The 26,561-nt window shown below is 42.3% G+C and overlaps 1 protein-coding gene across 7 annotated transcripts in view; it reads left to right on the forward strand.

Annotated features, from left to right (window-relative positions):
* LOC138472418 (uncharacterized) overlaps positions 1–26,561 on the forward strand; it is a 1,989,442-nt gene that overhangs the window by 323,559 nt on the left and 1,639,322 nt on the right. For all 7 annotated transcript variants that reach the window (XM_069610563.1, XM_069610565.1, XM_069610562.1 and 4 more), the window contains one exon: positions 69–170. In XM_069610563.1, the coding sequence (XP_069466664.1) occupies positions 69–170 (102 nt within the window). The remainder of the gene's footprint in view (positions 1–68; positions 171–26,561) is intronic.

Raw genomic sequence — 26,561 nt, forward strand, 5'->3', positions numbered from 1 at the left:
ATCCCATTTGTATTTGTATATTTCAAAAGCCTGCAAACTCAATATTGTTCATCACATTTGCTTTTCAGGTCCCTTCAGTCGATCAGATCCATTACGACGCTCCTCAAGAATACATAGGCGCAATTGGATTTTGCAGGGTACTGAGTTGACATATTCACTTGAAAACGAAGGTACTATTTTCATTTTGCATTTTATTTGAACTGCTATCTAATGCATGTATCCCAACCTGAGTTTAATCAGAATTTCTGAATATTGATCTTGTTGTCTTTGGTCCCAATGTTACTAAGTTTGTTTTAGCCAATTTGCAATGCCCACAAAATACAATGTGGTTAATAACTCGCTGAAAAAGTTGATATCTATAACTAGGGTCATGAGTCAGTACTGCCCATTTTCTCACCTAATCAGCACCAAATCCACAAAGCCTCTGGCTTGAAGAATTGGAGATAACATTACAACTCAGCGAGTAGACTGCAAAGATGATGTTTGTTTTTAAAGAGAGACTGACAACTCTCTTCTAGCTGTCAGGGAAGAATTTGATAGGTTTCAAAGTCTCTTGAATTACGGCTTACAGTTAACCACTCTAAATCTAATCTAAGGGGGCGAATATAACCGAACCCCCTAAAACCTTTACTAGACTATGCAATTCTTTTACCTTGGCATGGTCCATATACCACCTTATATAGCTAGCATAACATATACATCATCCTATGACTCGATATATATGCCCAAAACCCCTGACCTGTGAGTAACTAATGAGGAAGACCTTGAACAATGGGTTTTCCATGAAATCTCCTGGTTGGGTTGTATAGCAGCTGTGAAGGTGACCCTTCTTCCCAGCCTGCTGTACGTATTCCGGGCACTGCCTATTCAGATTCCATTGCCGATTACATTTACAAATAAATATTTTCTCCTTTATTTGTGTCAAAACAATTTGAAGGTTTCACATTTTAGATCATTTACACCATTGGATCTAGTGTTAGGGAGAATTCTCATAAATGTGCTAATTCCCTTCACCTTAGAGACCCCCAGCAACTTTGCTGGATTTTCGAGGACTTGATTTTTTACCTGGAAAGAGTGTGAGCCTTTTTTCCCACTCTTTCATGTATTTTAATGTGTGTTTTTCACTTGTGTTCTTTGATTATGGGGTTTCAGATAACTCCACAGGCATCATCTTTTCATATGTGTTACACAGCACCCTCAGTGCGGTGACACAGGGATGTCTTTTGGACTTCCCAAAAGTTTAGATACCTTCTCTGGGATAAATTACTGTTTCCCAGAGAATGTAAAGTGAAATTGACTTTACTAGTCTTTCCAAATTCCTAGACCCAGCACACACCATCTTACAATGGAGTGCTGGAGGGGTTACATAGTATCCCTTGTGTCTAAATACTCATGTAGCAGTCAAATGCTACCCTTTCCTATTGAAAAGGCTGCTGGCAGTGGTTTTACAACAAACTACCGTGATTTTTCCCGACCGCGAACACTGGTAGCTAAAAATCACGGGAGCCATGTTTTTCAAGATGGTGCCTTAAGCCCCTTTGTTTAAACAGGTCCCGGTCTTCTTTTTTCGCCATTTCTTTTTGGAAAGGTCCTTCTAGTGTTTGTCTCTGCGCGCCAAACCAGGTTTGGTCCCTTTGTGTGCCTTTGGCAGACTTCAGGACTGAAGACCGCCTCTGGCGCCTGAGTGTGTGGGGTGGGCAGGAAGCGAGGGAAGGGGTGCCCGAAACTCCCTGTGCTCAGTTTCCTGGGAGACCCAAATGCACTCTGGCATGATTTTCTGGCTGACTGTCCAGCAAGGACAGCCACCCTGATGGGTGAGTGACAGCTAGGCTGGAATGAAAGGGAGAAAACGGTTTAAAACGTGGGTCTTTGGACTGGAAAGCAGAGTCGACCACTGGAACGAAAGAACCGAAGAAGCGCTGGAAGTGGATGGCTGCTGCAACTCCTGGACCGTTGGTTTGCCCGGTGAAGCCCTGCTGCCAGTGCGAATAGCCAAGTTCATCTCGACAGAGAAGCTCCTTCAAGGATGACTTCTTCGTTTGAGTTGGTGGGACAAATCAACTCATAAGCCACCTGGACACCATTATCAAGGCTGGATAGGATTAACCAGGGAGAGGGATACCAGCTTGTGTGCTTGAATCTACAGCTACTGGAAATGAAGTGACTCCATCTTGTTTGCTTTTTTGACAATCCCATCCATTGCAGTAGTCCCCCGACGTCCTCCCTCTTGTCCCCACGACTGAAGCTCAGGAACAGTGAGACCCGCAGGAACTGCCAGGAACCAACGACTTCAACTGCATTTGTTTCTTCATACTAAGGTACCGTGCCAACCCAATTGAGAGAATGCCACTCTCGCTGTGAAAGTTTGTGAAACTTTCCCAACTTGCTGGCCTAATCAGCTTGTGACCCCACAAATTATTCTTTTTCGCCTAAACTACTTCTGATAACTTTTGCAAAGACATTACCGTTTGATACTAGAACTGCTCTTTCCTATCCAGAACACTAGCCCATTGACTTTGGCCTAGACCTATTGACTTGAATTGAACTCCTCAAGTGAACTGAAACTATTTGCACTGTTTAATAAGTATATGTGATTTATTCTACTTACTTTTGTCCCTTTTGCTCATTTCTAAGTAACTGAACTGCCATGTTGCTCCTAATTCAGGGGAGCTCAAACTGTCTCAAAATCTTAGAGTTTTGTATTGAAGTCTATTGGTATATAATCTTAAGTTGTCTTCTACTAGTGAAATGTTTTCTAAATGATTGTGTAATACATTAATAAGTGTTTTACCAAGAAACCTTGAGTATATGTGTCTACTTGAACCACTGTGATTGAAGGTCCTCTGTGTAACTACATGTCCTGCTCACATTCACTCTTGAGTTAAGTCTGGTGCTCAGCTCGCTACCAAATACTGTGTGGTCAGACTTATACCAAAGGTGGTTTGGCTAACACCTGTGCTCCTAATTGTTTGTAGTGGTCCCAGCATGCAATGCTTCCTAACAGGTAGGAACAGGAGTTGGGAATTTTGGTTACAGGAGAATCATCTGCAATATGTGTTATTTCTGTAATATTTAATGTGTGGTCTGTTTTATGTGTTTCACATTGCCTATAGTGCATTCATCACCTAATAGCTGGGGAAGCAGTGGGGGAGTCTGTGATCTTGGCCACATGGGGTAACTTGACCTATCTCCCAGATTAAATGGGAAAACATTTGGACTCATATTAAGGTAGTCTCACACATTCAGTTGCAATTGTGGTTCAGTTCAAAGGCTCTTAGGTTTGTTACCCTATCTACAAAGTGGTCAGCTTCCTAATCACATAACTGTTGAATGCATCACGATTTACACTGGCACAATTATTGGTAAACTCCATTGTATCATATTGCAGCAAGCTGGAGGATCAAAATGTGGATCATATTGGCAATGATAAATTGTTTATACTATGAGCACATGGGTTCTTGTTGGGCACCACTGCATCCTCCTTAAATTCTTGATTTGCTTGGATTCATTTTGTTGCTTTTCTGATTGAATTATTAATATTTTAGTTAACATTTGTATTCCAGGCTAGATACTAAGAAGTGTCATATTTGAAAATGTGTTATCTAGAGATATGTTTCACTTCACTGCTAATATTCTAGGTTAGGCTTATAATTCATATTTGTTTTTTTACTTATAATAGTCTAAAATAAAGCTTTACAAAATAGAATAATGGTATTGTCTGTGTACTAAATAATTCAAAACAAATGAGATGGGCCAAGCCAAAAAACTCTGCAATACCAAATTAATGGAGCCCAACATGTTTCGGTAATGGACCATCATCAGGAGCAGTATTCTAAAAGCAAAATAATGAATAAAGTATATAAATCACCATCACATTATAACTATATACCAGAGTAGTGGTATACTAAGGGACAAGCATAATATTACCAGGGCCTTATCTTTCAAACAACTAGTTAATTGATCAGTACATTCAAGAATATGTATTACCACAAAGACACACATTGCCCGGATTTCCAATAGTAGCATCATCTGTGGCGGTAAGCATCATGGCAGGAAGCAAATCAACTTAATAACTAACAATTGGACCTCATAGAAACATGTTAAGGAATTTCAACAAACACATAATCATTTTAGATTAAAAGTATGCAGCTAGAAGACAGCCACAGGCAATGAATCAAAAGCCTCAGTGGATGATGTCCTCAACATAGTTTCGATAGTGCTGGATAAAGAATTACACCAAGAAATAGAAATGCCAAAGTGCAAACCACCAGGATGTTAGATAAAAGACAAGAAAAGAAGACACATGGCTTCTCCCAAATCACCATAGGGTCACTGTGAGAAATGACACAAAAAAACTAAAATACCCAAATGTAAAGCACAATATATGTTGATAAACCACCATTGAATGAGAATAACTGGCTGCAGAAGAATTTTAAAACACAAACATCTGGGTACAAAGCCGAACTGCATTTCAGTGTGAAATCATCATTAGAAAAATCACCCCGCAGTGCATGAAATAAAGAAAGCCATATACGAGAAGAAAATTCAATCACCAGCAATTGTGGTGCATATAATGTCTTCAGAGAAGAGCTGAATAACCGGAAGCAAAGACGGACGGGCATGGAAAAGGAAAGTAGCCAAGCAGCAGTGGTTTTAGTCCCATTGTCACTCATGGTTAGCATAAATAAAAGTAAAGAGAGGCATAGTACAAAACATTTATGTCTGAGAAACTCATAAAAAAGTATAAGAAAAAAGAACAGATAATTAAACATGTTGGATGCCTCTGATGAGCAATTTACAAATCAAAACAAGAAATGAGCATACACAAACATAGAAGGGCTACGAAATAAAAACACAGGAACAAAGGAACATGTGAAACAACAAATATGATATGGCAAGTAGCAAAGAAAAATAGTAAAAGCAATAGGAGATGGACAAAGGATAGGAGTGGAAGAAGGACATAGGAGGGTAGAGGAGTATCTGAAGAATGAAAAAATGACAAAACATAAATATCACTTCGGAAAATGAAGAAACACGAAGACATAAACTTTTGACAATGAGAAGGAAAGAGGGAACAATGTCGAAAAGAGTGAAAATATATCAAAGGCTGAAAATAAAACAGAGATCTCAAAATAGTTTAGGTACCAGAATACATGGTACGATTCTACCTTACATAAATCAATAACATTGATAACAATTCATGTACACTAATGGAAAATATGAGCCTGCAGATATCAATGCAAATCTAGGCTAAACAGTTTCAACAAATGCTCAAAACCATATAGAAGTATTAAACGCACACATGACATAATAGGAATTCATATTATTTCATTATTGATTTGGCTCAGTTTATCAAACTTACAACATTATAAAAACATTTCAAACATCTTCATTTCAATAATAATTAATAATAACCACCATATTTATCCATACCATATCAATTTAAAAAAAGAAGAGAAAAAAACCCAGCAGTCATTACAATTAATAATACACGATTAATACTTTAGTATCTTCAGGCACTCTCCTTGATTAGCAGCCCCTAATTCCAAAAGTAGTCTGTTTCATATGTCTATATTTTCGAAAAACCTGATGGTTGCTATAATCAATGGGGTATTTTCCCTACTATAAATCATCGCCCAAACCCTTTCTTCAGTTATATCTTTAAAATTCTCAAAGTGCTTTTTCAAAAATACTTGTCTACATGGAATCAGATCTGGGCAGGTTGTGATCAGATGTCTTAATGTCTCTGTCTCTTTTGTACAAAACCGCCACAACCTTGATTTGATTGTACCTTTTCCTCTGATACCCATTGTTTCCTTTGTCGATCATAAATTCGGACACAGTTTTAAAGACCCTCTTCTAATTATTGGAGATGGGGAGTGTCCTAAATACTTTGGCAAACAATGGAGAGCTCTGCATTCGTAGGTGTACTTCTGGAAGATCTTATATCCCTTGTATTCTTCAATTGTCCTTGTCAGGGAGAATTCTCAAAAATGTGCTAATTCCCTTCACCTTAGACTCTAAGGTTTAAATACCTTCTCTGGGATAAACTACTGTTCCCAGAATGTAAGGTTAAATTGACTTTACTAGTCTTTCCAAATTCCTAGACCCAGCACACACTATCTTCCTGTAGAGTGCTGGAAGGGTTACCTAGTATCCCCTGTGTCTAGAAACGCATGTAGCAGTCAAATACTATCCTTTTCTGTCGAAATGGCTGGTGGCAGTGGTTTTACAACAAACTACCATGATTTTTCCCGACCGCGAACACCGGTAGGTAAAAATCGCAGGAGCCATGTTTTTCAAGATGGTGCCTTAAGCCCCTTTGTTTAAACAGGTCCTGGTCTTCTTTTTTGGCCATTTCTTTTTGGAAAGGTCCTTCTAGTGTTTGTCTCTGCGCGCCAAACCAGGTTTGGTCTCTTAGTTTCTATGCCTTTGTCAGGCTTCAGGACTGAAGACTGCCTCTGGTGTCTAAGTGTCTGGGGTGGGCAAGAAGTGAGGGAGGTGCCCGAAACTCCCTGTGCTTAATCTCCTAGGAGACCCAAATGCACTCTGGCGTGATTGGCTGGCTAACTCTCCGGCAAGGATAGCCACCCTGCTGGGTGAGCGGCAGCTAGGCTGGAATGAAAGGGAGAAAACTGTTTAAAAGGCGAGTCTCTTGGACTGGAAAGCAGAGTCGACCATTGGAACGAAAGAATCAAAGACGAGCTGGAAGGGGACTGCTGCTGCAACTCCTGGACCGTTGGTTTGCCTGGTGAAGCCATGCTAAAGGTCCGAATTTCCAAGTTCATCTCGACAGAGAAGCCCCTTCAAAGACGACTTCTTCCTTTGAGTTGGTGGGACCAATCACTTAGTAAGCCACCTGGATACCATTATCAAAGCTGGTTAGGATTAACCAGGGGGCTTGAATTACAGCTACTCGAACTGAAGTGACTCCATTTTGTCCGCGTTTTCCGATGATCCCTTTCAGTGCAGGAGTCCCCCGACGTCCTCCCTCCTGTCCCCACGACTGAGGCTCAGGAACAGTGAGATCTGTAGGAATTGCCAGGAACCAACATCTTCAGCTTCATCTTTTTTGCTTCATACTAAGGTACTGTGCCAACCCGATTGAGAGAACGCATCTCTTGCTGTGAAAGTTTGTGAAACTTTCCCAACTTGCAGGCTTAATCAGCTTGTGACCCAACATATGATTCTTTTTGGTACAAACTACTTCTGAGAGCTTTTGCAAAGACTTTACCGTCTACTTCAAGAACTGCTCTTTCCTATCCAAGACACTAGTCCATTGACTTTGGCCTATTGAACTGAATCGAGTCCTCTAGAGAACTAAAACTATTTGCACTGCCTAAGAAAGTATTTGTGATCTATTCTGCTAACCTGTGCCTTCTTACTCCCATTGAAAGTAACTGAAATGCTGTTTTGCTCCTATTTCAGGGGAGCCTAATTTGTTCAGAAACTCATTGGTTTGTTAGTGAAGTGTGTTTGAGTATAATATTCAGTTGCCTCCTTCCAGTGAATGTTTTCTAAATGACTGTGTAATAAATTAATAAGTGTTTTACCAAGAAACTTTGAGTGTGTCTACTTGAATCACTGTGACTGTAAGACCTCTGTGTAGCCTCTTGTGCTGCTCACATTCCCTCTTGAGATAAGCCTGGATGCTCAGCTCGCTACCACAAAACTGTGTAGTTCAGACTTATACCAAAGGTTGGTTTTCCTTACACCTGTAGTCCTAATTGTATGTGGTGGTCCCAGAGGGTACTTCATGCAATTCTGCCTAGCAGTCCTACACCAGTCCGCTCTCTATAACTTCTGCTTGGCCATTGTTGTGAGCCTTTCCAATGATATATTTGTCTCATTTAACCTGCTGAGGCAATTCTCCTTCCAAACAGATGTTAGACCCCCCGACAAACTTTTAATAAAGATCTCAAAATGGGAACATAGTGTCGCCTTTTGCCATAATGATTTTCCTGTGGAATTCATCCCCTGTTCCAAGGGCTGGAACGGGGGGATAATGGCCCAGGAACTCAAGTTATCAGCCCGAGCGACCCTCTTCCAGAATTGACCCTCAAGTTTATTCCAATCCAAGGTAACAAAAACAATTTTCCTTCAACCCCATACGTCATGGTTGGGATGACTTTCTGTTTATAAAAAAATCAACAATGGGTCACAGGAGTATCTGCAAAATGTATTATGTAATATGAGGCCTTGAAAGGGCGCTGTAGCCATTTTCAATTTTAATCCATTCCTAAAATAAATAAACCCCAATGTTGGCCAACTAAAGGTTGAATAAAGCAGGGGCCAGGATACACCCCTGCTTGAAACCTCTTACCGTCAGAATCGATTTGGACAAATGCCCTGACTGGTTTAGCCGAACCTGCATGGAGGTTTCAAAATATAGACCATTAATTAACACGGGTAAATGGAGTGGGCACCCCGATTTTTCCAACAGCTTGACGCGATCAACTAAGTCAAAAGCTGATTTAAAATCAATAAATGCCAAAAATATAGGTTGACGTGTGCGTTTTACATGTTGTTTTGGTAAGTATAGGGTGGTTAAATTAATTAACGTCCCTAAACCCGCAACAAACCTTTAATGGTAGATTTCAAGTACCCTCATATCCCTTATCCAATCTATCAAATGGCTCAAAATCAATCGGGCAAACATTTTTGTGGATACATCAAGAAGCACTATCGTTTTTAGGGTCAGCACGGGCCCCTTCTTAAAAATGGGAACTACCACTGTTTTCCTCCACAAGTGCGTAACCTTGCCCTCCTTCAGGATGAGTTTAAACATTGTTAATAATATTTCCGCCCATTGGTCTGGGTGGGCTTTCAACATCACGTTAGAAAGTCCATCTGGGCCTGGCGTTTTTGAGGTAAAGGATTAAGCTATAATCCTTATAATGTTCTCCTTATCAAAAGGAAGGAACAAGGGACCCTTCTCCACCTGTAGTTGGCCTATCTCCCCCTTGTCTTTCTCTAAGGCTGCAAAGATAGACTGGAAATGGTCAACCCAGGATTCCTTTGGAATCATATTAGCTTGCAGTTCTAGTTGTCTAAAATCGTTCTTATAATTTAGCAATTACCATATTGCAGCACTGTTATTTGCTGCTAAATCTCTCAGCATTCACTCTACGTCTCTCAGCAGCATGAGTGATTTATGAGCTTGCATACAATTTCGCAATTTCTGTTTAAGGGATTTAATTTCTTTCCGCCCTCCATCTGTCTGCTGTGGGTCTATCTTCCTAATTTCCTGCCTTAGTTCCCTTTTTCTTAATACCACCAGTGGGTCAAAGGCATGGGTATTGTTGGCTTGCTTGCCCTTTACGCATGTTCTTTTAATTATGAACTGGTCAAGTGTAATCGGGTAATTCAAAATGTGGTTACCTAACTGACCCAGATGCAATTCTAGAGCTTCAGTGAGTTTGTCGACCAAATGAAGCAGTTTTTCCCCAAGCTTACCTTCACAGTCTCAATGTATGCCTCTCTTACATATGGGTTAATTGGGAAGCCCAGGTTATAGTCACTAAGCCATGGTCACTATTCTTTTGAGCGATCAATGCCAGATCAAGTATGCACTCGAACAAGTTCCTAGAGGCAAAAACATAATCCAGGGTGGCCACCTGGCTGCCTCTAGACCACGTTGAGCATGGAGGGGTATCCCCCTTCTGTGTGCCATTAATCATAAGTAGGCCTCTGGATTTCATTTAAGACTGCCATGCGTTCGTTCTTAGTTGTTTTTGTCCCTCTGCCTTGGCCAAACAGTAGATATTTAAATCTCCCATTATAATAACCCCCTGTATGATATGATATGGCATTTTTAACATGCCTGGACACAAGTGTTTCTAGGCGCGACAAGACAAGGAGGGGGAAACAAAGGGAGGACAAAACAATGAACTTACTAGGCCTTGTGTCATTCAGATTGCGTATGCGCAGGGAGGGGGAGGTGAGAAGTGCAAAGTGAAGTACAGGGGATGGAGAAGTGAAAAAAGGGAAGAGAGGCGGAGAAGTGCAGGTAACAGAGTGCAGCAAGTGGGTGGCTAAGTGCTGGTAATCGGAGGGAGCAGCCAGCGGGTGGCTAATAAGTGCAGAGACAGGGTGGACTGTAGGGTTACAGATACAGAACCAAAAGTGCTGGGGGGGGGCAAGAGGCAGTGCGAGGTGCAACTGGACAGGCAGGGGCCTGAGCCCTATTTCAGAGGGCGGCCAGGTGGCTAGTGCGTGGAACAGATGGGTCATCAGCAGGGGATAGGAAGAGAGAAAGCAGAAGCGAAGAGGAAGGTCTTGAGTAGCTTCCAGAACAGAAGATGCTTCTGATCAAGTTTGAGAGAGGCAAGGAGGTTATTCCAGAGGGAGGCCCCAGCCGATGAAAGAGATCTGCCCCAAACTCTCTGCTGGGATGCAGCACATAGAGATCCAATAAAAGACTGACCCCCTCCATACAATGTTTAATGGTTATCCCCAGTGGATTGCAGTATAGATTAATAATGCCCAAAGAACTCCCTGAATTACTTTGAGATCTCTGCCAGACCAATCTTGTTAGCAGTGAGAACCCATTGGGCGAGAGCCATGGAATAAGCTTCAAGCCCTGATCTTTTCTACATGCAGTTAAGTAGCCCTGATGTCAGTCTTCCTTGAACTACTAGCCAATACAAAGGAATACCATCAATAATACTGTCCTCGTGGAGCCACATCTCTTGTAAGCAGAAAACATTCAGGGAGATCAGGGGGTGATTCTTATTTTGCAAAAGGTGAGAGTGGCCCCTTTTATTCCAGGACCCCATACGGATGTTTGATCTATCCGCTCCTATTCTTTGCTAGTTCCCACCGACCTTCCCCCAAAGATCCCTGGTAGCCAAGACCAAACTCCAACCCCCTGGGTCTCCTCTACAACATATGCATGTTCAATTGAGCAGGAGGAGCCAAGAACACACTGTGTGCACGTTATCCTCAGTGATGAGAACTGTGGCAATTGAACCTGCTTCTGTCACCAGGGCAAGGGAAACCCTCTTACTTGATGTTTCTCCCACTCACTAGCCTCAAATCTAACACAACCCAGTGTGTGAAATAAAGAGCCCACCTCCATGATTATATCCTTTGTTAACCTTGATGGCATGTGCAGAAAAACTCCATGTAAGTCTGATTCATGCACAAGTTCTACCTGATCGATGTCGCCCGAGCCCACCGTTCTTAGCCACATGATCTTATGGAAGAGACTTCCAACATTTGCTCTATTCAAGGCCCTGGGATTAGGGAGAGTACACCAATTATTATAGGAGAAGGAGGGTCATCACATTGTCCCTGAAAGAGTCACCTCCACAAGCCCCAGCCACCAACTCAGTATAGTCCCGATATTTGTCCTGGGTGACGTTGACGTCCGGCTGATGGCTGTGTAGCAGTCCTCCTGCAGTGTGCAGCAATTGGAGAGTTGGTTAATGGCTGTCTGCTCTTGTCGGACCCAATGTGAGCATGAGAAATGGTAATTCATAGGACTGAGTCGACCCTGTTCCTTATGTAATCTTAATCGTCTCTGCTCAAGAGTTATAAACTTTGACAATTGACCCTTCGGGGCTTGGTCACCCCTTCAAGCAATACTACTGGTGACAATTTCTCCTCTTCAGGTGATGTTATACAATGTATATAAGATATCCTCAAGGGCTTGTACGATTGAATGGGCAAACAATTTATCTGGCGCTCAAAGTGATCGCTCAGCGAAGAAGTGGGTCCAGTAATTCTCTGCCAGACGTGCACTCGAGGTAACCGAGGTTTGCGTCAGGTCAATTTCCTCTTTCATCGCCCACTCTTCATTTGGATGACTTGCCGGGGCCTTCTCCAGTTTTTCCCTTCCACCTCTTGATCTTTTCTTCCGAGTCGGTATCCCCTGCTGGGTTCTCAATTTAGCTGTCTGGGTGTTTATACATTTTTTTGAGCCTGGCATTTGCAAAACACTAACCATATTTTTTCGTATTTTAACTTGTTTGCCAGCCAGCAAAGGGAGACCCTTTTTTGTAAATATTTGAAAAACTGGCTGGGAAGGAATCGGCTCCACTGCCTTACGAACCTGGGGGTAGTGAATGAGTAATTCTGCTCTGCCAATTGGCCCGAGGACTTGTCCCAGTTGCTTGCTTGGAGATCTCCGCTGGGGACTCATAGACACATAAAGGTGAGCTGATCGCTCCCTCTTCAATTCTCCCAGAGAAAGATATCCCCCTTTATTCTGGATCTCGACTTGAATGTGTTCGACAGGGTTTTCTAGATGGGGTACCACGAGGCGGGCAGGGCCTCGGATGTTTTCTAGTTTTCCCTCCAGACTCTCAATCTTTGAATCCATATCATTAATGGGATGCTTTTCATTCTAAAATACTTCTGCTTTTCGGGAAGTCTGACCTATAAATTATATTAGGACTAGAAGAGAGTAATGACAGAGAGCAGGTGCGCTCAGGTGAGGAAACCCCCTCTGTTGAGATTAGTTTGGAAAGCTGCAAACCCGGTTGACATGGGTGTTACCCTACACCTATTATTATATTAAAACAGACAACAAAGGTAGTCAACTGTAGTAATTGCACTGATCCAATAATTATAAATCCGGGACTTCTATTCACAAAATCTCCAATGTCATATCACATATAATGTACACAGTATACAATAACTGATTTAATTCCTGTTAGACTTCTAGCCTATACAAAGACAGATTCTGTACCTGTAAAACTTCTACACGTGTTTTGACCTGCTAAATCTTTCTCAAGGCTATTTGTCAAGTCTAGGCACTGTTTCTAGGAATTATTCATTTACATTCATGGATTTTGTAAGATAAATCCACAACAACCAGACATAGACAGGGTATTATAAATCCACTGGCGCAGAGCTCTCTGCATTCATCAACGCAAACATCACATTATAAACGTAAAAATCATCATGAATGACGAATTCAATATACAGTATTCATTCCCCACCCTCATTGGTTTCTGCCGATTTACATGCTAATATTCACACATGGGCCCCTCTCCAATTGGTCGTGCCAGCTTCTCCTCTATCTTCTTCACTCGTGGGTAACTGCCTTTGCACCTCAAAGTGCTATAAACTAATTAGTTAGACTTTAAAATGCACCACCTGTCTTTAGTTTGAACCACGTGAAATGCACCAGGCCGTCAGATAACTTCAAGGTCAGCCTGGTCCTTGCAAACAAACAACTCTTTTTTCACCCAGACACGCAGGTACCACCATAATGCCTCCCTGCTGCAATCTTATAAATATAGGCATCCCCCTTTGCTCTCCGTGGTACAAATCCCAGACCTGGTTATCTACTCCTCCCTGTATCAGCTACTCCTCCCAAGAGATAGGCCTGGTATGCCACCAATCCATCCAATTCATGAATGATTTAAGAGTCTTATTCCTAAGCATCTGTTAGTCCAAATAGAATGACCATTACCATGGGGGGTGCCGGTGTCCTAAATCTATACTTGTGTTTTGGCAACTCAAGACCTCTGCCCTGGCTTCCACGACTATGGCCTTTGTACCGGTTTGCGGCCCTTCTCCAATTTGGCTATTAGCATTCCTTCCTTATTGTTCAAAGGTTTAACTAGATACATTTGCATATGAGTGTACGTGCGTGTTCCCTACCGTGCCTGGAAATTGGAATGAGATAATGAAGCAAGAGAAGGGGCCTTATTGTTCTGTGTGTCCAACACAGCCTATGATGATTCATGCCTACTCTTGAATGCAGTATTAGTTAATGTTATAAAGGTCCTGCACATGCAATGAATTCTACATAGCACTATTGCAAAGAAAATGATTGATATCCCCTGCATACATTTCCATACTACATATGTCTCCCGCATGTCACCTCCACCCATTAAATTTCCCCTCCCCCTACACCACCCTCTATACGTTCCCCATGTGTTAATATATTTTCCACAATCTAAATCATTTGGGAGGGGCTGAAATTTGGACATGCATCCCAACATTCCTCCTTTAGTTAATCATCCATTAACTAACTTCTCCCTTTCTCTCTCACTCTCTATCCGCTTCATCCTTGGGAAACCATTCCCTACACATGCAAACTCCCCCCTTCACGTAAGCTATATATAGTCCCCATCTCCTGCTAAATTAACCCAGTGCTCGGTGTAATTTTCTAGATCTGATGGGGGAGTTGTTAATATCCCCCATCAATGGGGGTATATGGGTATTTCAATTCTGACCATACGTGGCTTATTTGGGTCTTCAGTCTGATCCTGCCGATCCTTTGTACATCATCATTGCAATGTATGTGCAGCAAGACAACCCTATCTTTTTGCACACGCCTCCTTCCATCACTGTCAGCAGATCCAAGACATGCCGGTTTTGGAGGGTCATCAACCAGATCACCCTCAACTCACTCTTCATGGCATTCAAGCCTTGCTCAGTGCCATTTGCCAACTAGTTCACTTCCCATCAAACAATTTGCAGCCATTTTGCATTGGCCGCAGCCTGGACACTTGGAAGCAGTAGAGACAGAAGGAACACTTATGTCTTGGTATAAAGCTGGTATTTGTCTGGAATTACCTGGAGCAGCTTAGATGAATTTTCAGACAGATAATTTGATCTCTTCTTTCGCAACTTCACCAAACGCTTCTCCTTCTTCCCAGTAAGTTGGATTGAAACTGGAATTGATTGCGATACACCATGCTGGGATGCTACTGTCAGATGAGCTTCAGGCACCACAAGGATAGCTGAGTGAAATGTTGTTAGTGCACACGTGCCTCGGCAGGAAGAAAAAAGATGCAAACAACACTCCATCCAATGTGAACATGGGCTTTGGCTTACACTGAGGTGCTGTGATGTCTCATCACTGTCAGTGGTCCGTGTGGCATTGCTGGAGGCATTTGTCTTCAGTATATTGTGTTTCTTCCAAGATGGCGTTGCGTTTGTTAGGCAGCGGTATATACATCCGCCTGCAGCCTCCTGCCATGACTCTGCCCCAGGCTCCTGTGGAGGTACTTCAGGACGTTCAACTGGAGCAACTTCACGTTGCTACACTCTTGGTGGCCGCACTCCGTTAGTTTGGACATTTCTTAAACCTTAGCTACATTCTTGAGAGTCAAAATCCTTCACATTGCTTATCCTCACCTTTCCTTTTTCCCTACTCAGCCCCTCAATGGCCAGCCTGCGATCACTTGCTCCCCGCTGCGTTTCAGTGCACAGTGGCACTCACAAGCAGATTCCAAGCCGGGTACATGACATCCATGGGGGTCTCATTTTCGAGGGAATCATTCTCCACTACTAACCTTGTTCCTTCCTTTTCCCAAAGCTGTCAAGCAACTCCTACAGTTCACCTTTGCGGACCACATCTCCCAGAGTGCGCCCCTCCCTATACTATAAGTAGGGTACCTTACCTCATTTTCCTTTCGGTGAATATTCTTCCCTGCTCTTACTAATCTTACACGTCTCATTACTAGGTATCTCGAGCCATTTCACTCCCTGGCTTTCACGAAAATTACATGACCGCTCATTATGAGGAACTGGCCATAGGCATTCTTAAAGGGGTAAATCTCACATTCACATTATTCCGTTTTGGGGAACAAGAACACCAACCATCCCTATTCAATCTCCTCCTTATCTTGCAGTAATTCCTATACCACCGAACGGCGGCACCACCTCCAGTGATCTTCGCCAGTCTGGACCCCCAAGACGTGGCCATATGACAGCACAGGGTTTTCTCCCCACAAGGTTTCCCTGGAAACCCCACTCTGCGGCTGCATTTCAGTCAGGAACAGAGAGCGGGTGACTAGGTAGATTCTCCAGCCTTCTAACCTGCGGTGCCTGCAACAGGTTGGTGGTCTCAATGTATCATTATATGCATGACGGCATTTGTTTGCATAGCATATCTTTGATTAAGCATACAGAGCTTACAGGTGCACTATCGTCTTGGGAACACTTTTCTCCATCTTTGTCCATCAGTACAACTTGTACCTTTGTGACCCTGGAACAAACTGTGAACCCGACACAGCGCTAAGTGCACCATACACTCGGCCTCCAATGGGAACATTTCCTGGAGTACTTGTACCTTGGGTGCTCCTGATGTGTGAGGATGAGGCGCAGACACAACTCCTGTTATACCTCTGTTTGCCTACCGAGTTCATATGGCTGTGCCACATCTTACTAAATTTTGGATGGTGCACATCAGACATTGTACCAAAAACCACACTGTTGCATTAGTCATACTCGTTTTCGTCATCTAGACCCCACTTAACCCACAACTTCAGTTGCCATATTACTGTTTCTTGTATTTTCATTCTTTTAAAATTCACTATTGTAGTCATACAATTATCAATTGGTGTTGCAGCATCAAAAAAGTGACGGTTTTCACATCCCCTTCTCTTACACCCCCACCCCACCTTTATATGACCTAACCATATACATTCACTAGACAAATATAAAAATAGGCCAAGAAAAAACCACACAAAAGAGAAAAAAATATTCTACTCCAAAAGGACCTACATTATTTAGCCCTAATACCAAAGAAAAATGTAAAATGTCACAAAAATTCATTTTAAACCAATCACAGAACAAATAAAAAAAATTAATCACATTGCCAATTATAATAAATAAAAACTGTTCAGAAACAAAAAGGAAATATTTTAACTGTTCTTACATAAAAAAGAACACCAATTTAGAAACACTCAGATAAAATACTTATTGTAGGAGGCAATGTTTCTGATGCCTTCCTAACATCAGACAAGTGCACCCAATACTGTAATTCCTTTACTTTGACCATACACCACTGTGTAAAGTCCGTTGTAGCGTGGGTCGCTTGATCTCGGGACAAAGTGTTTGCATAGACCTTGTCCCCAGAAAACAGTTGTAATGGTGGCAAGCTCACAGATTCTGATGCAGCTTTGTTGTCACCCTCTTCCGTTCAACGTGGAACAATCTTTTGAGAAAGGTATTTTATATATTTTGTTAACTGTGTCAAATACGAATGAAACTCATCCCCTAAAATCGATGCAGCCCTTTGAGCATCAGATCCACTATGAACAGGAGACAATGGCATGTACATGTGTCTCCCCGTCACTATTTCATGCGGGAAGAGGTGATGGTCTTAACATGGCTGAGTCCTCTAACTGAACAGGGCCAGAGGAAGGCTATAGACTCAATTTTACTTTACTGTGACACATAATTTAGAGCATTTCATTTTTAACAGACCGTTCATCCTTTCCACAATGCCGTTGGCTTGAGCGTGATAAATGGAGCATATCCTATGTTTTATTCCTAAAAGCGCCCCAATTTCTTGAAACAGCTTGTTAAAGAAGTGAGTGCCATTTTCACTTTAAGCATCTCACACACAGCCACCTGGGGAACACTTCTCTCAGAAAAAATTTGGCAGCAGACTTGGCATCAGAATGTGCCCATGGACCAGCCTCAATCCAGCGGGAGAAAGGACACACCAAACTATAAGGTAACGAAAAGTGTTGCACCTTTCACCCATGTCTGCAAAGTCTATATGAAGATCTTGAAAAGGGCCACTTGGGCAGGGCAATGTGCCTCTCAAAGTCTTCAAGGTTTTCCCAGTGCTGTATGTCTGACAGACAATACAACATGGACAGTAGTTCCTGAATATTGGGGCATACCAATCTTCTTGTATGTTGGCAGCAATGTGCTGCTTAGACACATGTGTGGAGTAATGCAATTGATCAAAAGCCACTAGACCATATTCTTAATTCTTTCCTTAGACCATTCAGGTTCTGACATTCTACAAACAGATGTTTCAAGAATTCAGGTTTTTCTAGGTCATTACATACTCTACAAATAACAATAGCATCCTTATTCTTAGAGTATTTTGCTAACTGCACACTCATTGGCCATAGATCTAGTCATATCCACATTAGCATTTGCACATATGAAAATGTCAGCAAATAGATTGGCACTATATGCAAGGATTTTAGCAGGAATTTTCTGGTTCTAAATATTGCATACTTATTACATTTCTCAGTCCCTGCGCCACAATTTTAGTTTTGCCTTAACCGAAAATTCTATGAGAAGCTGCTGTGTTTTATCCGCCTCCTTTAATATGTAGTTACACTGTACCTTCCACATCTTAACGGGACTATTGTTATTTCATTCAAAAGTGTTATGAAGTAATGGGGCTAGTGTAGACATTTGCTCCAGAAGTTCAAGGTTTGCTAGGCTACTATAACTCTCATTGATATTAGTCCCAATTCATACCTCAAGATCGCAATCGGGATGGCCTGGGGCAAGTACAGTACCTTTTTCCAGAATAAACGTTCAAAAAAATTCCAATTTGGTTGATTTTCCAAATATTTTGCCTGTGCTCCATAGATAATCACAGATACACTGTTTTGTTAATAAAATTTAATAAGCACTGCATGTATACATTTACCAAATGCAGCTTGTCTGATTTTACCCAGAGAGGCTAGTGTTTGCATTGTCGCATTCAGTTCGAGTTTGTACGCTTGGTCTGAGATCCTGTTGTTAATATTTTGGCCAAAATATCTATATTCATTGACTAGGGTGAACATTATATTATTGAGTTTCCATGTAAATTCTTTATCAAGTTGTCTGGTTTTATGATGAATTATCATGATGTTAGATTTCTGAGTATTCACCATCAATCCATTCTTTACCACATAGTCGCCCAATGCATTTAGTTTTCTTTGCAATCCAATTTGCAATCCAATTTGCGTTTGATCTATTATCACAAAGTCATCAGCATATAGTAGCCACGATACTACTTCGGACCAAACTTTTGGCAGAAAGGATCGTACATGGTCTAAATACATATTCATATCTTTAATATAACAATTAAAAAGTGTTGATGCTAAAATAGATCCTTGTTTCAATCCAAAATTAGTTGCAATCTAATTGGTAAGTAGTCCCTCTCGGTTAAGTTTTACTTTAACCGAGGTGCCCAAATAAAATTGATGTATCCAATATAGCATATGCGTTGGACAACCTGCATCCAGGTATCTTGGTATTCTGTCAAAAGCTTGTTTAAAATCAATAAAAGCTAAAAATATCGGCTGTTTACTCACAATAGCTTGTTTTAAAATTGCTATTATAAATTAATGTATTGACGTTCCTACTCCTTTAATGAAACTGGATTGTTGTACATCTAGCATTTTGGCCTTATTCAGCCATCGAGTCATATCTCTTCAAATCAGTCTAGCAAAAACTTACCTAGAATGTCCAGAAGGGCAATGGGGGCAATGGGACGATAATTAGTTGGGTCATTTCTAATACCTTTCTTAAAAATCGGTATTATTATTGATTCTTTCCAAGATTGTGGAATCTCTCCTCTCTTTACAATTGTGGAGAAGATTGTTTCCAAAATGTCTGCCCACTGTTCCGAATATGCTTTAATTACAGCGTTTGACAAGCCATCTGGAGCAGGGGCTCTCGAGGCACTGAGTTACTTGATGATTATGAGGATATCCACCCGGTCAAAGAAAATCTTAATTGTTTCGTGGTTTTGGGATTGAGGGGGTTGTAGCCCTCAAGGTTTTTTTCCAAGATAAATTCAAGAAGAGTTTGGTACAAGTCTTTTCATTTACTGTATTTAACAGTAAAGATGATGATGATGATGCACTTGGAGTACTTTATTTAAAAGACTCCAAGTTTGCGCACTTGTTTTGTTTGCTATGGCTCTTAACATTCTTTCACCATCCCATTGTTTTTGTGTTGCCTTAAATTGTTTAATTAAATTTTTATATCTTGTATGCAATCGAGTTTTTTCCTGTTGTCTTTCCCATGGAGGTATATTTTTGTGCTTTTAATCTATGAATGTCCCAATCCTATATATATTTATGGTTAAAAACTGACCGTCTATTCTCTGATTGCTTTCCATTATCAGATTAAGTGAATCTGTATACTCATATTTTGTGTTTATCAGTTCCTCTTTATTATACTGATCTAATTGTGGACTTAATCTGTCCAGTTTTTTAACACTGCATTTAATCCTATTTCTACCCTGATTCAATGAAATCCAGTCTTTAAACCGCATTTGAGCTTGAGCATTACAACTTTTTACTATAATTTCTAGAATATTATGATCACTGGTTTGGGCTGGAATAATCATGAACGATTTGACATCATTCAATGCACGTGCTGATATGAACACATAATCCAGTACTGATTTTGATGCATCTCTTTCCCGCGTGTGGGCGGGGGGAATGTCCCCTGTCACAGTTCTGTTAGGATTATCAGATTTCTCTCACTCATCAAATTCATCAATTTCTTTGCTCTGCCTGAGAGCACTTTGGACTTGTTAGGGATACATGTCATATTTAGATCTCCTAACACCATTATTGTATAGCTGAGCTCCTGTAATGCAATTAAGTCCAGCATTTGATCTTCAAGTTCAATCCTCAATTGCCACTGGGTTGCAGTAGATGTTCAAAATGGCCACCCTCTCACCCAGCGGGAAAAAAATGTCAATTTAGTTAGCTGAACGCCCGGAAACAGGGAGGCCCACGATTCTAAATACAGACTTGAGTCAAGTTTTACAGCCGTTATTAAAGCCACTGACGGAAGCCCTTTTGCAACCGCATATTTTCAATTGCTGGATGCTCAGTAATGTGTGGTACTGGCAAATACGTGGACAGTTTTGCTGCTTTGGCTGCTGTGGCTGCTACTTCATTCCTGAGAGAGACAAAATCTCTCCCACTTTTATGGGCAGCACACTTAATGACAATTGATGACTGCGGCAAGTGTGAGCTGCGTAAAGAGCATGAATCAATCGCTCCAAAAGGGCTGCATGCTGCACTGGAGACCCATCTGCCTCGTTAAACCCTCCATCCATCTGGATAACCCAGAATGAACGGTGGTTGTAACATAAGCCAATTCAGAATAAATTGTTACTCAGCACCCTTGTTCCGCCTCTAGTGCTTCAGTGAGGGCGATCAGTTCAGCTACCTGTGCTGAATAATGGCCTGGCAATCTTCGCTGTACAAAAACCTCATACTCCCCATCAACCAATCGAACCATTGCTGCACCAATAGGCCACTGACCTGTCTACTGGTCAATAGTTGATGATCCTTCAACAAGGAACTCCTCTTCGTCATCTAAGACAAAGTCATGTGCTTCAGTACTGTTATCCTCAGGGCCCTTGTAAGTAACACAATCATGCATCTCGTCATCGACAGCAAGTGGTTCTGTTAAAAAGGTGGCAGGGTTCACTGTTTTACAACAATGTGAAACGGATGGGCTTGAAAGAATTAATTCATATGCAAATGCCCTTTGTGTAGTCTACGTAGATTTAGATCTCTCCAATATCACAAACACTGCATGCTCAAAATACAGAGTCAATGAACACCGGATTACAATAGTGGCTGACTAAGGCAGCTGCAGCCAATCCTTGTTCGCAAGACAACTGTCCTTGCATAACAGAGTCCAACATGCCACTGTAGTATGCTAAAAGTTTATAACCGCTTTCATCATCAGGCTATTAGAGTATGAGAAAAAATAAGAAGTCTTTAGTGTAATCATGAGTTGCTAGCACAGGAGCAGTGGAAATTATATCTTACTGCTCCTGGAAACTGGCAACCATCTCGTCAGTCCAATTAATAATATTGTTTATCCGCTGCCCTTCTTTGCGGGCTTGAAGCAGTGGCTGAGTGTATGCGTTATAGTCGAAAATCCATGCCCTACAGTAATTACACAGACGAAGAAATGTTTGCATGTCTTTAACTGTCACTGGGTGAGCAGTAGCGCGCACCGCTGCAGCGTGTTTTGGAATCACATTTTTGCCATGCACTGAAATCAACTGGCCCAAATACAATGCCTCCTGCTGACAATATTGCAACTTTCCTCTGTCCACCATATATCCTTGGTCAGCCAACAATTGTAACAAGGTTTTGGAATCCTCCCCTCACTGTTGTTCGGTAATCCTACACACCAATAGGTCATCCACACATTGGATAATAGTACTGGGGACATGATTATTCCCTAAATGCTCAGTAACCTTGAGGAAGTCTTGTGTGTTGGAATCGGCTTCTGGAAAACGTAAATGCCATAAGGTATTGAGAGTCTGTATGTAAAGGAACTGAGAAAAAGGCATTCTTCAGATTCACCACATTAAAATGGGTTTGCTCCACACGTATATCGCACAATATCGTAGCAGGGTTTGGAAATACAGGAAACTCTGCTTGTACTACATCATTGAGAGTGTGCAAGTCCTGAATCATTCTCCAACTCGCCCCCTTTGATTTCTTCAGTGGGAAATCGCTGTGTTACACAGAGAGTTGTATGGTACTATAATACCCTGATGCAAAGGAACCATTATGGTGTCATAAATCCCCTCTTCTGCTGCCTTTCATAAAGGGTACTTTTTAACTCTGGGCTACACATCACCTGGTTTTAATGTAATACGTATTGGGGCAACAATCTGTAAGAGCCCTGTGTCATGTGGATTATTCGTCTTCAGTTTGTCAGGCACTTGTGACAAGTCTGAAGGAAAAGAGGAGGCATTCTCTACAGGTAACATGAAACAGGAAACATGCCCATATAGTATCATTATCTCACAGGAGACACACACTTCCAATACGATCTCCCCCTCATTCTCTATATTCTCGAAAAAGGTCCTCATCTGAAACGTCTTTCAATGGTATGGTAGGATCAATACACAAAATTGTACGCCACTCCCCATTTTCAGAATCCACTGCTATAAACACAATCCTGTCCTTCGACACTAGAACTCCTTCTATGTCAAGCATGATAATCGCTCTGCAAACTGTTTCTTGAGGTTGGACTGGCCTAAACAAAAATGTATAAGGTACTCGCCAGTACTTATTAGCGACCTGTGGCGCTGCGCTGCACTAATGAGTATTTTAATGCCATATATAAACAAATCAGCGGCCACTGTTATTCCTCTTGCTGCTGAATCAATACCCAATGCGTGTAAGGTCAGCATTACCCTCACGGTACACATACCAGGCATCAAACACACCACACCTCTTTCAGTGAATGAGATGGTCATGTTGAGCTTACTCAAGATGTCCCTACCCAACACATTGATTGGGTTGTGGTAGAGTACAAGAGTGGGGCCCGCACCTCTCTACCCCCACCTTAATTGGTAGTTTATTTGTGAATTGAATCAATTGAACTGTCCAAGAGAAGCCCTGCATATCATTACCTCACCTGACAAAGGGAATCCTCCATCACTAATGCATGATTTAGTTGCATCTATGTCCACCATAAAAAATAATGCTTTGTTACCTATCTCCATGCTCCTCTACTGGTTCGGCAGTGATTGATAGGACTGGGCACATTAAGGCTCTCTGTGGGCTGTCCTAATCTGGATATGTGTTAGTTCCTGGAAAAACAAATGGATTTTCTCCAACTATCTTGGTCCCTTGTTAGTCGGTCACTTTTCCTTTAGGTCCTGTGTTACTGTTTCGGTATCTGAGGACCCTACTGTTGTCCTTGATGCACTGAATACGGTGGCATGTTACCGGAACCTGGGGCAGACAACTGCGGAAATGATGGTGGGGGAGCAGGCGGGGCAGCGGGCAATGGTGCACCATAAGAACCTGCCGGAGGCGACTGCCTGTAAAATTGGGGGTATGGTACTGGACATCCCTGGGGATAAGGATACATTTGTTGTTGGGGATACACAAACGTTTGCCTACTTTGGCATTCTCTTGGAAAATGGCCCATTCACCTGCATGTCCAACATTGACCTGCTCCTCCTCCTCGCAGTCCTATTCCTCCCATAACCTCCTCTTTTTTCCCCAGCCCCTGAAAACCCTCCTCAACCTCACTGAAAGCCCCCTGGAAACATCCCTTGATACTGGGGCTGGTACCCAAGTTCCCAATCGTTTTCACCTGCCCACACAGGTACCGCTCGCATGTCAGCCAGAATCGCCCTGAGCTCTACCGGTCCTTCTGTCTGTACTGTTGCTACAGCTCCTTTCAACGTAACCTGCACTAACTTATTTTGTACCAGTTTCGCTTCCTCCATTTGTGCTCGCGGCACTGCTTTCTTCTCCTTTTCTTTCAACCGTTTACAGTGGTGCACAATAACAGACTGAATTTCTGCCCAGCCCTTTGCCTCAATCCTCACTATTTTGTCAGGTGCTTTCTGTACCTCTTTTGGAAGTCCCGGCTTCACAACAATAAAAGAATGCAATTACTTGGCCCCAAGAATCTCCCGTTTCTGCCCTCCACAGTTCCTGTATGTGTTATATGTACTGAGTAGGATCCTCGTTAGCTCATATTGTCCTCTGCATGATCAATTGAAGATCAGGTGTGTCTGGATATGTGTGCCCTAGTTTCACCCACAATTGGCGCCTGATGTCATTAACCCATATTTCGTCAGCCTGATCCCCCAGTATTGAAACTAATAGGTTTTTCAAATCCCCTACAGCCAAAGTCATACTAGCCGTTTGCTTCTCAAAGCATATATCCACTTACCCGCTCCAGCAGTGAGAGACGGGAGTGCCTTTGAGATTTTTTTTACCATATGGGCCCATGGTATGCAATGCGCTCTCCCTGGTCCCTTATGTAATAATGTTAACTGTGCTCCCACTGTGTTCCCCGCTCTCTTCTTCCCCTTCACTGACCTCTTAGCCACTGCCATAAGTCCATATCTGTTTCCTAGCCTGGGTCCCCACAATGTTTCTACTCACGGAGAAGTAACAGATGGCTGTTGCTCTTCATCCACCTCATCTACATTATCTCACTCATCTCCCCCTCTTGTACGGTCATACTCATCATCTGACCATACTGTACCATCGTCCGAGCTTTCAGCCTGCCTCCTCCCCTCTCCCCTTCTGTGTATGCACATCCATAGTAGCAGTGCTGTCTATTCGAAACAAAATATCTCACGCTCTCCATTCACCTGTTCCCACCGGTACACATTTTCCGTCTCTCCTGTCCAATTTTAATCTGGCTAATTCTCCTTCTACTTTTCTTAACGTGTCTTCTAGCTCCTTCTCTGGTTTTTTGTATCAGTTCATTTCGGTGCTCTACACCTCGGAGTGGCAGATGCTGTAGGGTTAGGGTGGTTGTGCTATTGGGCTGGGGGGGTTATTGTGTGGGGGCTGTAGTGGGCAAAGGAACACATGTGGGCGTTTTATATCTTGACACTGCACACGTGAAATAACATCCTAACGGGGACATTGTGCTGCCTCAGTGGGAACAGTGGACATAGTGGTTATCAGGGCACAAGTGGTGACCAACTCGCTCACCATCTTAGGGGGATCTAATGTCTTCCAAATCCTCCATCATTTTCCATAACTGTAATACCTCCTTTCTCTTTTTCGGTGTGTTACTCTTGTACTGCCACCAAAAATGTGTACATATGGCTTAATGTATCTCTGTTATTTTTCCCTGTTTCGGCCAGAGTTTATACATCCCTGCTTTTGTTTCTGCCAACCATTTGTTGTGATACTTGAGAATCTTTTCTTGATACAAGGGAAGGGCTTTGCACGCATATTCCAACTGGGTTGCAGGCTCCATTTTAGATGCCCCTGAGTCACTGTTATACAATACTACCAACACCCCCAAGTCACAAAACTGTACCCTCTCCCAACATCAACGCCCACTCCATACCTCAAAACTCACACCCTTTCACACTTCCTCACACCCATATCCATATACCGCTTACAAACTGCTTTTCACACAACACATCTCGCCCTCCCTTGGCCCCTACTTGTCGCAACAAAATAAATAACATAAATCACAATAAAAACAACTTTTTTGTTCCAACACCCCGCTATATCGGGTGAAGAGATCCCAGGCCCTCGAGGGCCTCTACCACAACTACTTCTCATTCTCACACCCCCTTTATACTGGATGGAGGGATCCCAGACCCACTAAATATAAAGGACCTCTATCTGTGTCCTTTTTCTTTGTTACACAGCATTGTCTCCTTCACTAATGACATAGGAAAGGGTCCCATTACACCAGAATACTCTGTTTAAAAAAATTGACTTATATACAACACCACATGCTCTTCCAAAATATTTGTCCATTCCTCTCCCACCACACATACACCACTCTTCACCCCCTCAAACACGTATACTCGCCTCCCATATCCTGTTTGTCTTTCTCTGAAAAAGATGCACTTACATCTAGATGTTCATCCGAATTCCTCTGTCATGGGGTCACATCAACGGCCTGCAAATTCCAGGGACAGCGCCCCGCTCCAAAAAACAGACAGGAATTCTGATAACACGGCTCCTGTAAACCTCGCGAAGGTGTACTCAAAGGGGACTGGTCGCTCCAGGGGGCGCGTCCCGTCTGGATGTGTGGCCAGGAATCCTCCATCTTCGCGGAGGAGTCTGAGATCACGGTGGGGTCCCCAAAATAGCAGGATAACTCACAACAACCAGATATAGAAAAAACAACCCACTAGGGAAAGAGGCTAGGTGTACCCTTTTCCGAGGAGAACGAGAGCTTTATTTTGTATATAAAAAGGAAAATGACGACATAAGTCCACTGCCGCAGACCTCTCTGCCTTCATCAAAGTAAACATCACATTATAAATGTTAAAATTTTCATGAATGACGCATTTAGGAAACAGTATTCATCCCCCACCATCATTGGCTACCACCTATTTACCTGCTAATATT

This window comes from Ambystoma mexicanum, chromosome 8 (assembly GCF_040938575.1).
Source record: "Ambystoma mexicanum isolate Mex_15411 chromosome 8, UKY_AmexF1_1, whole genome shotgun sequence".
Lineage (NCBI taxonomy): Eukaryota > Metazoa > Chordata > Amphibia > Caudata > Ambystomatidae > Ambystoma > Ambystoma mexicanum.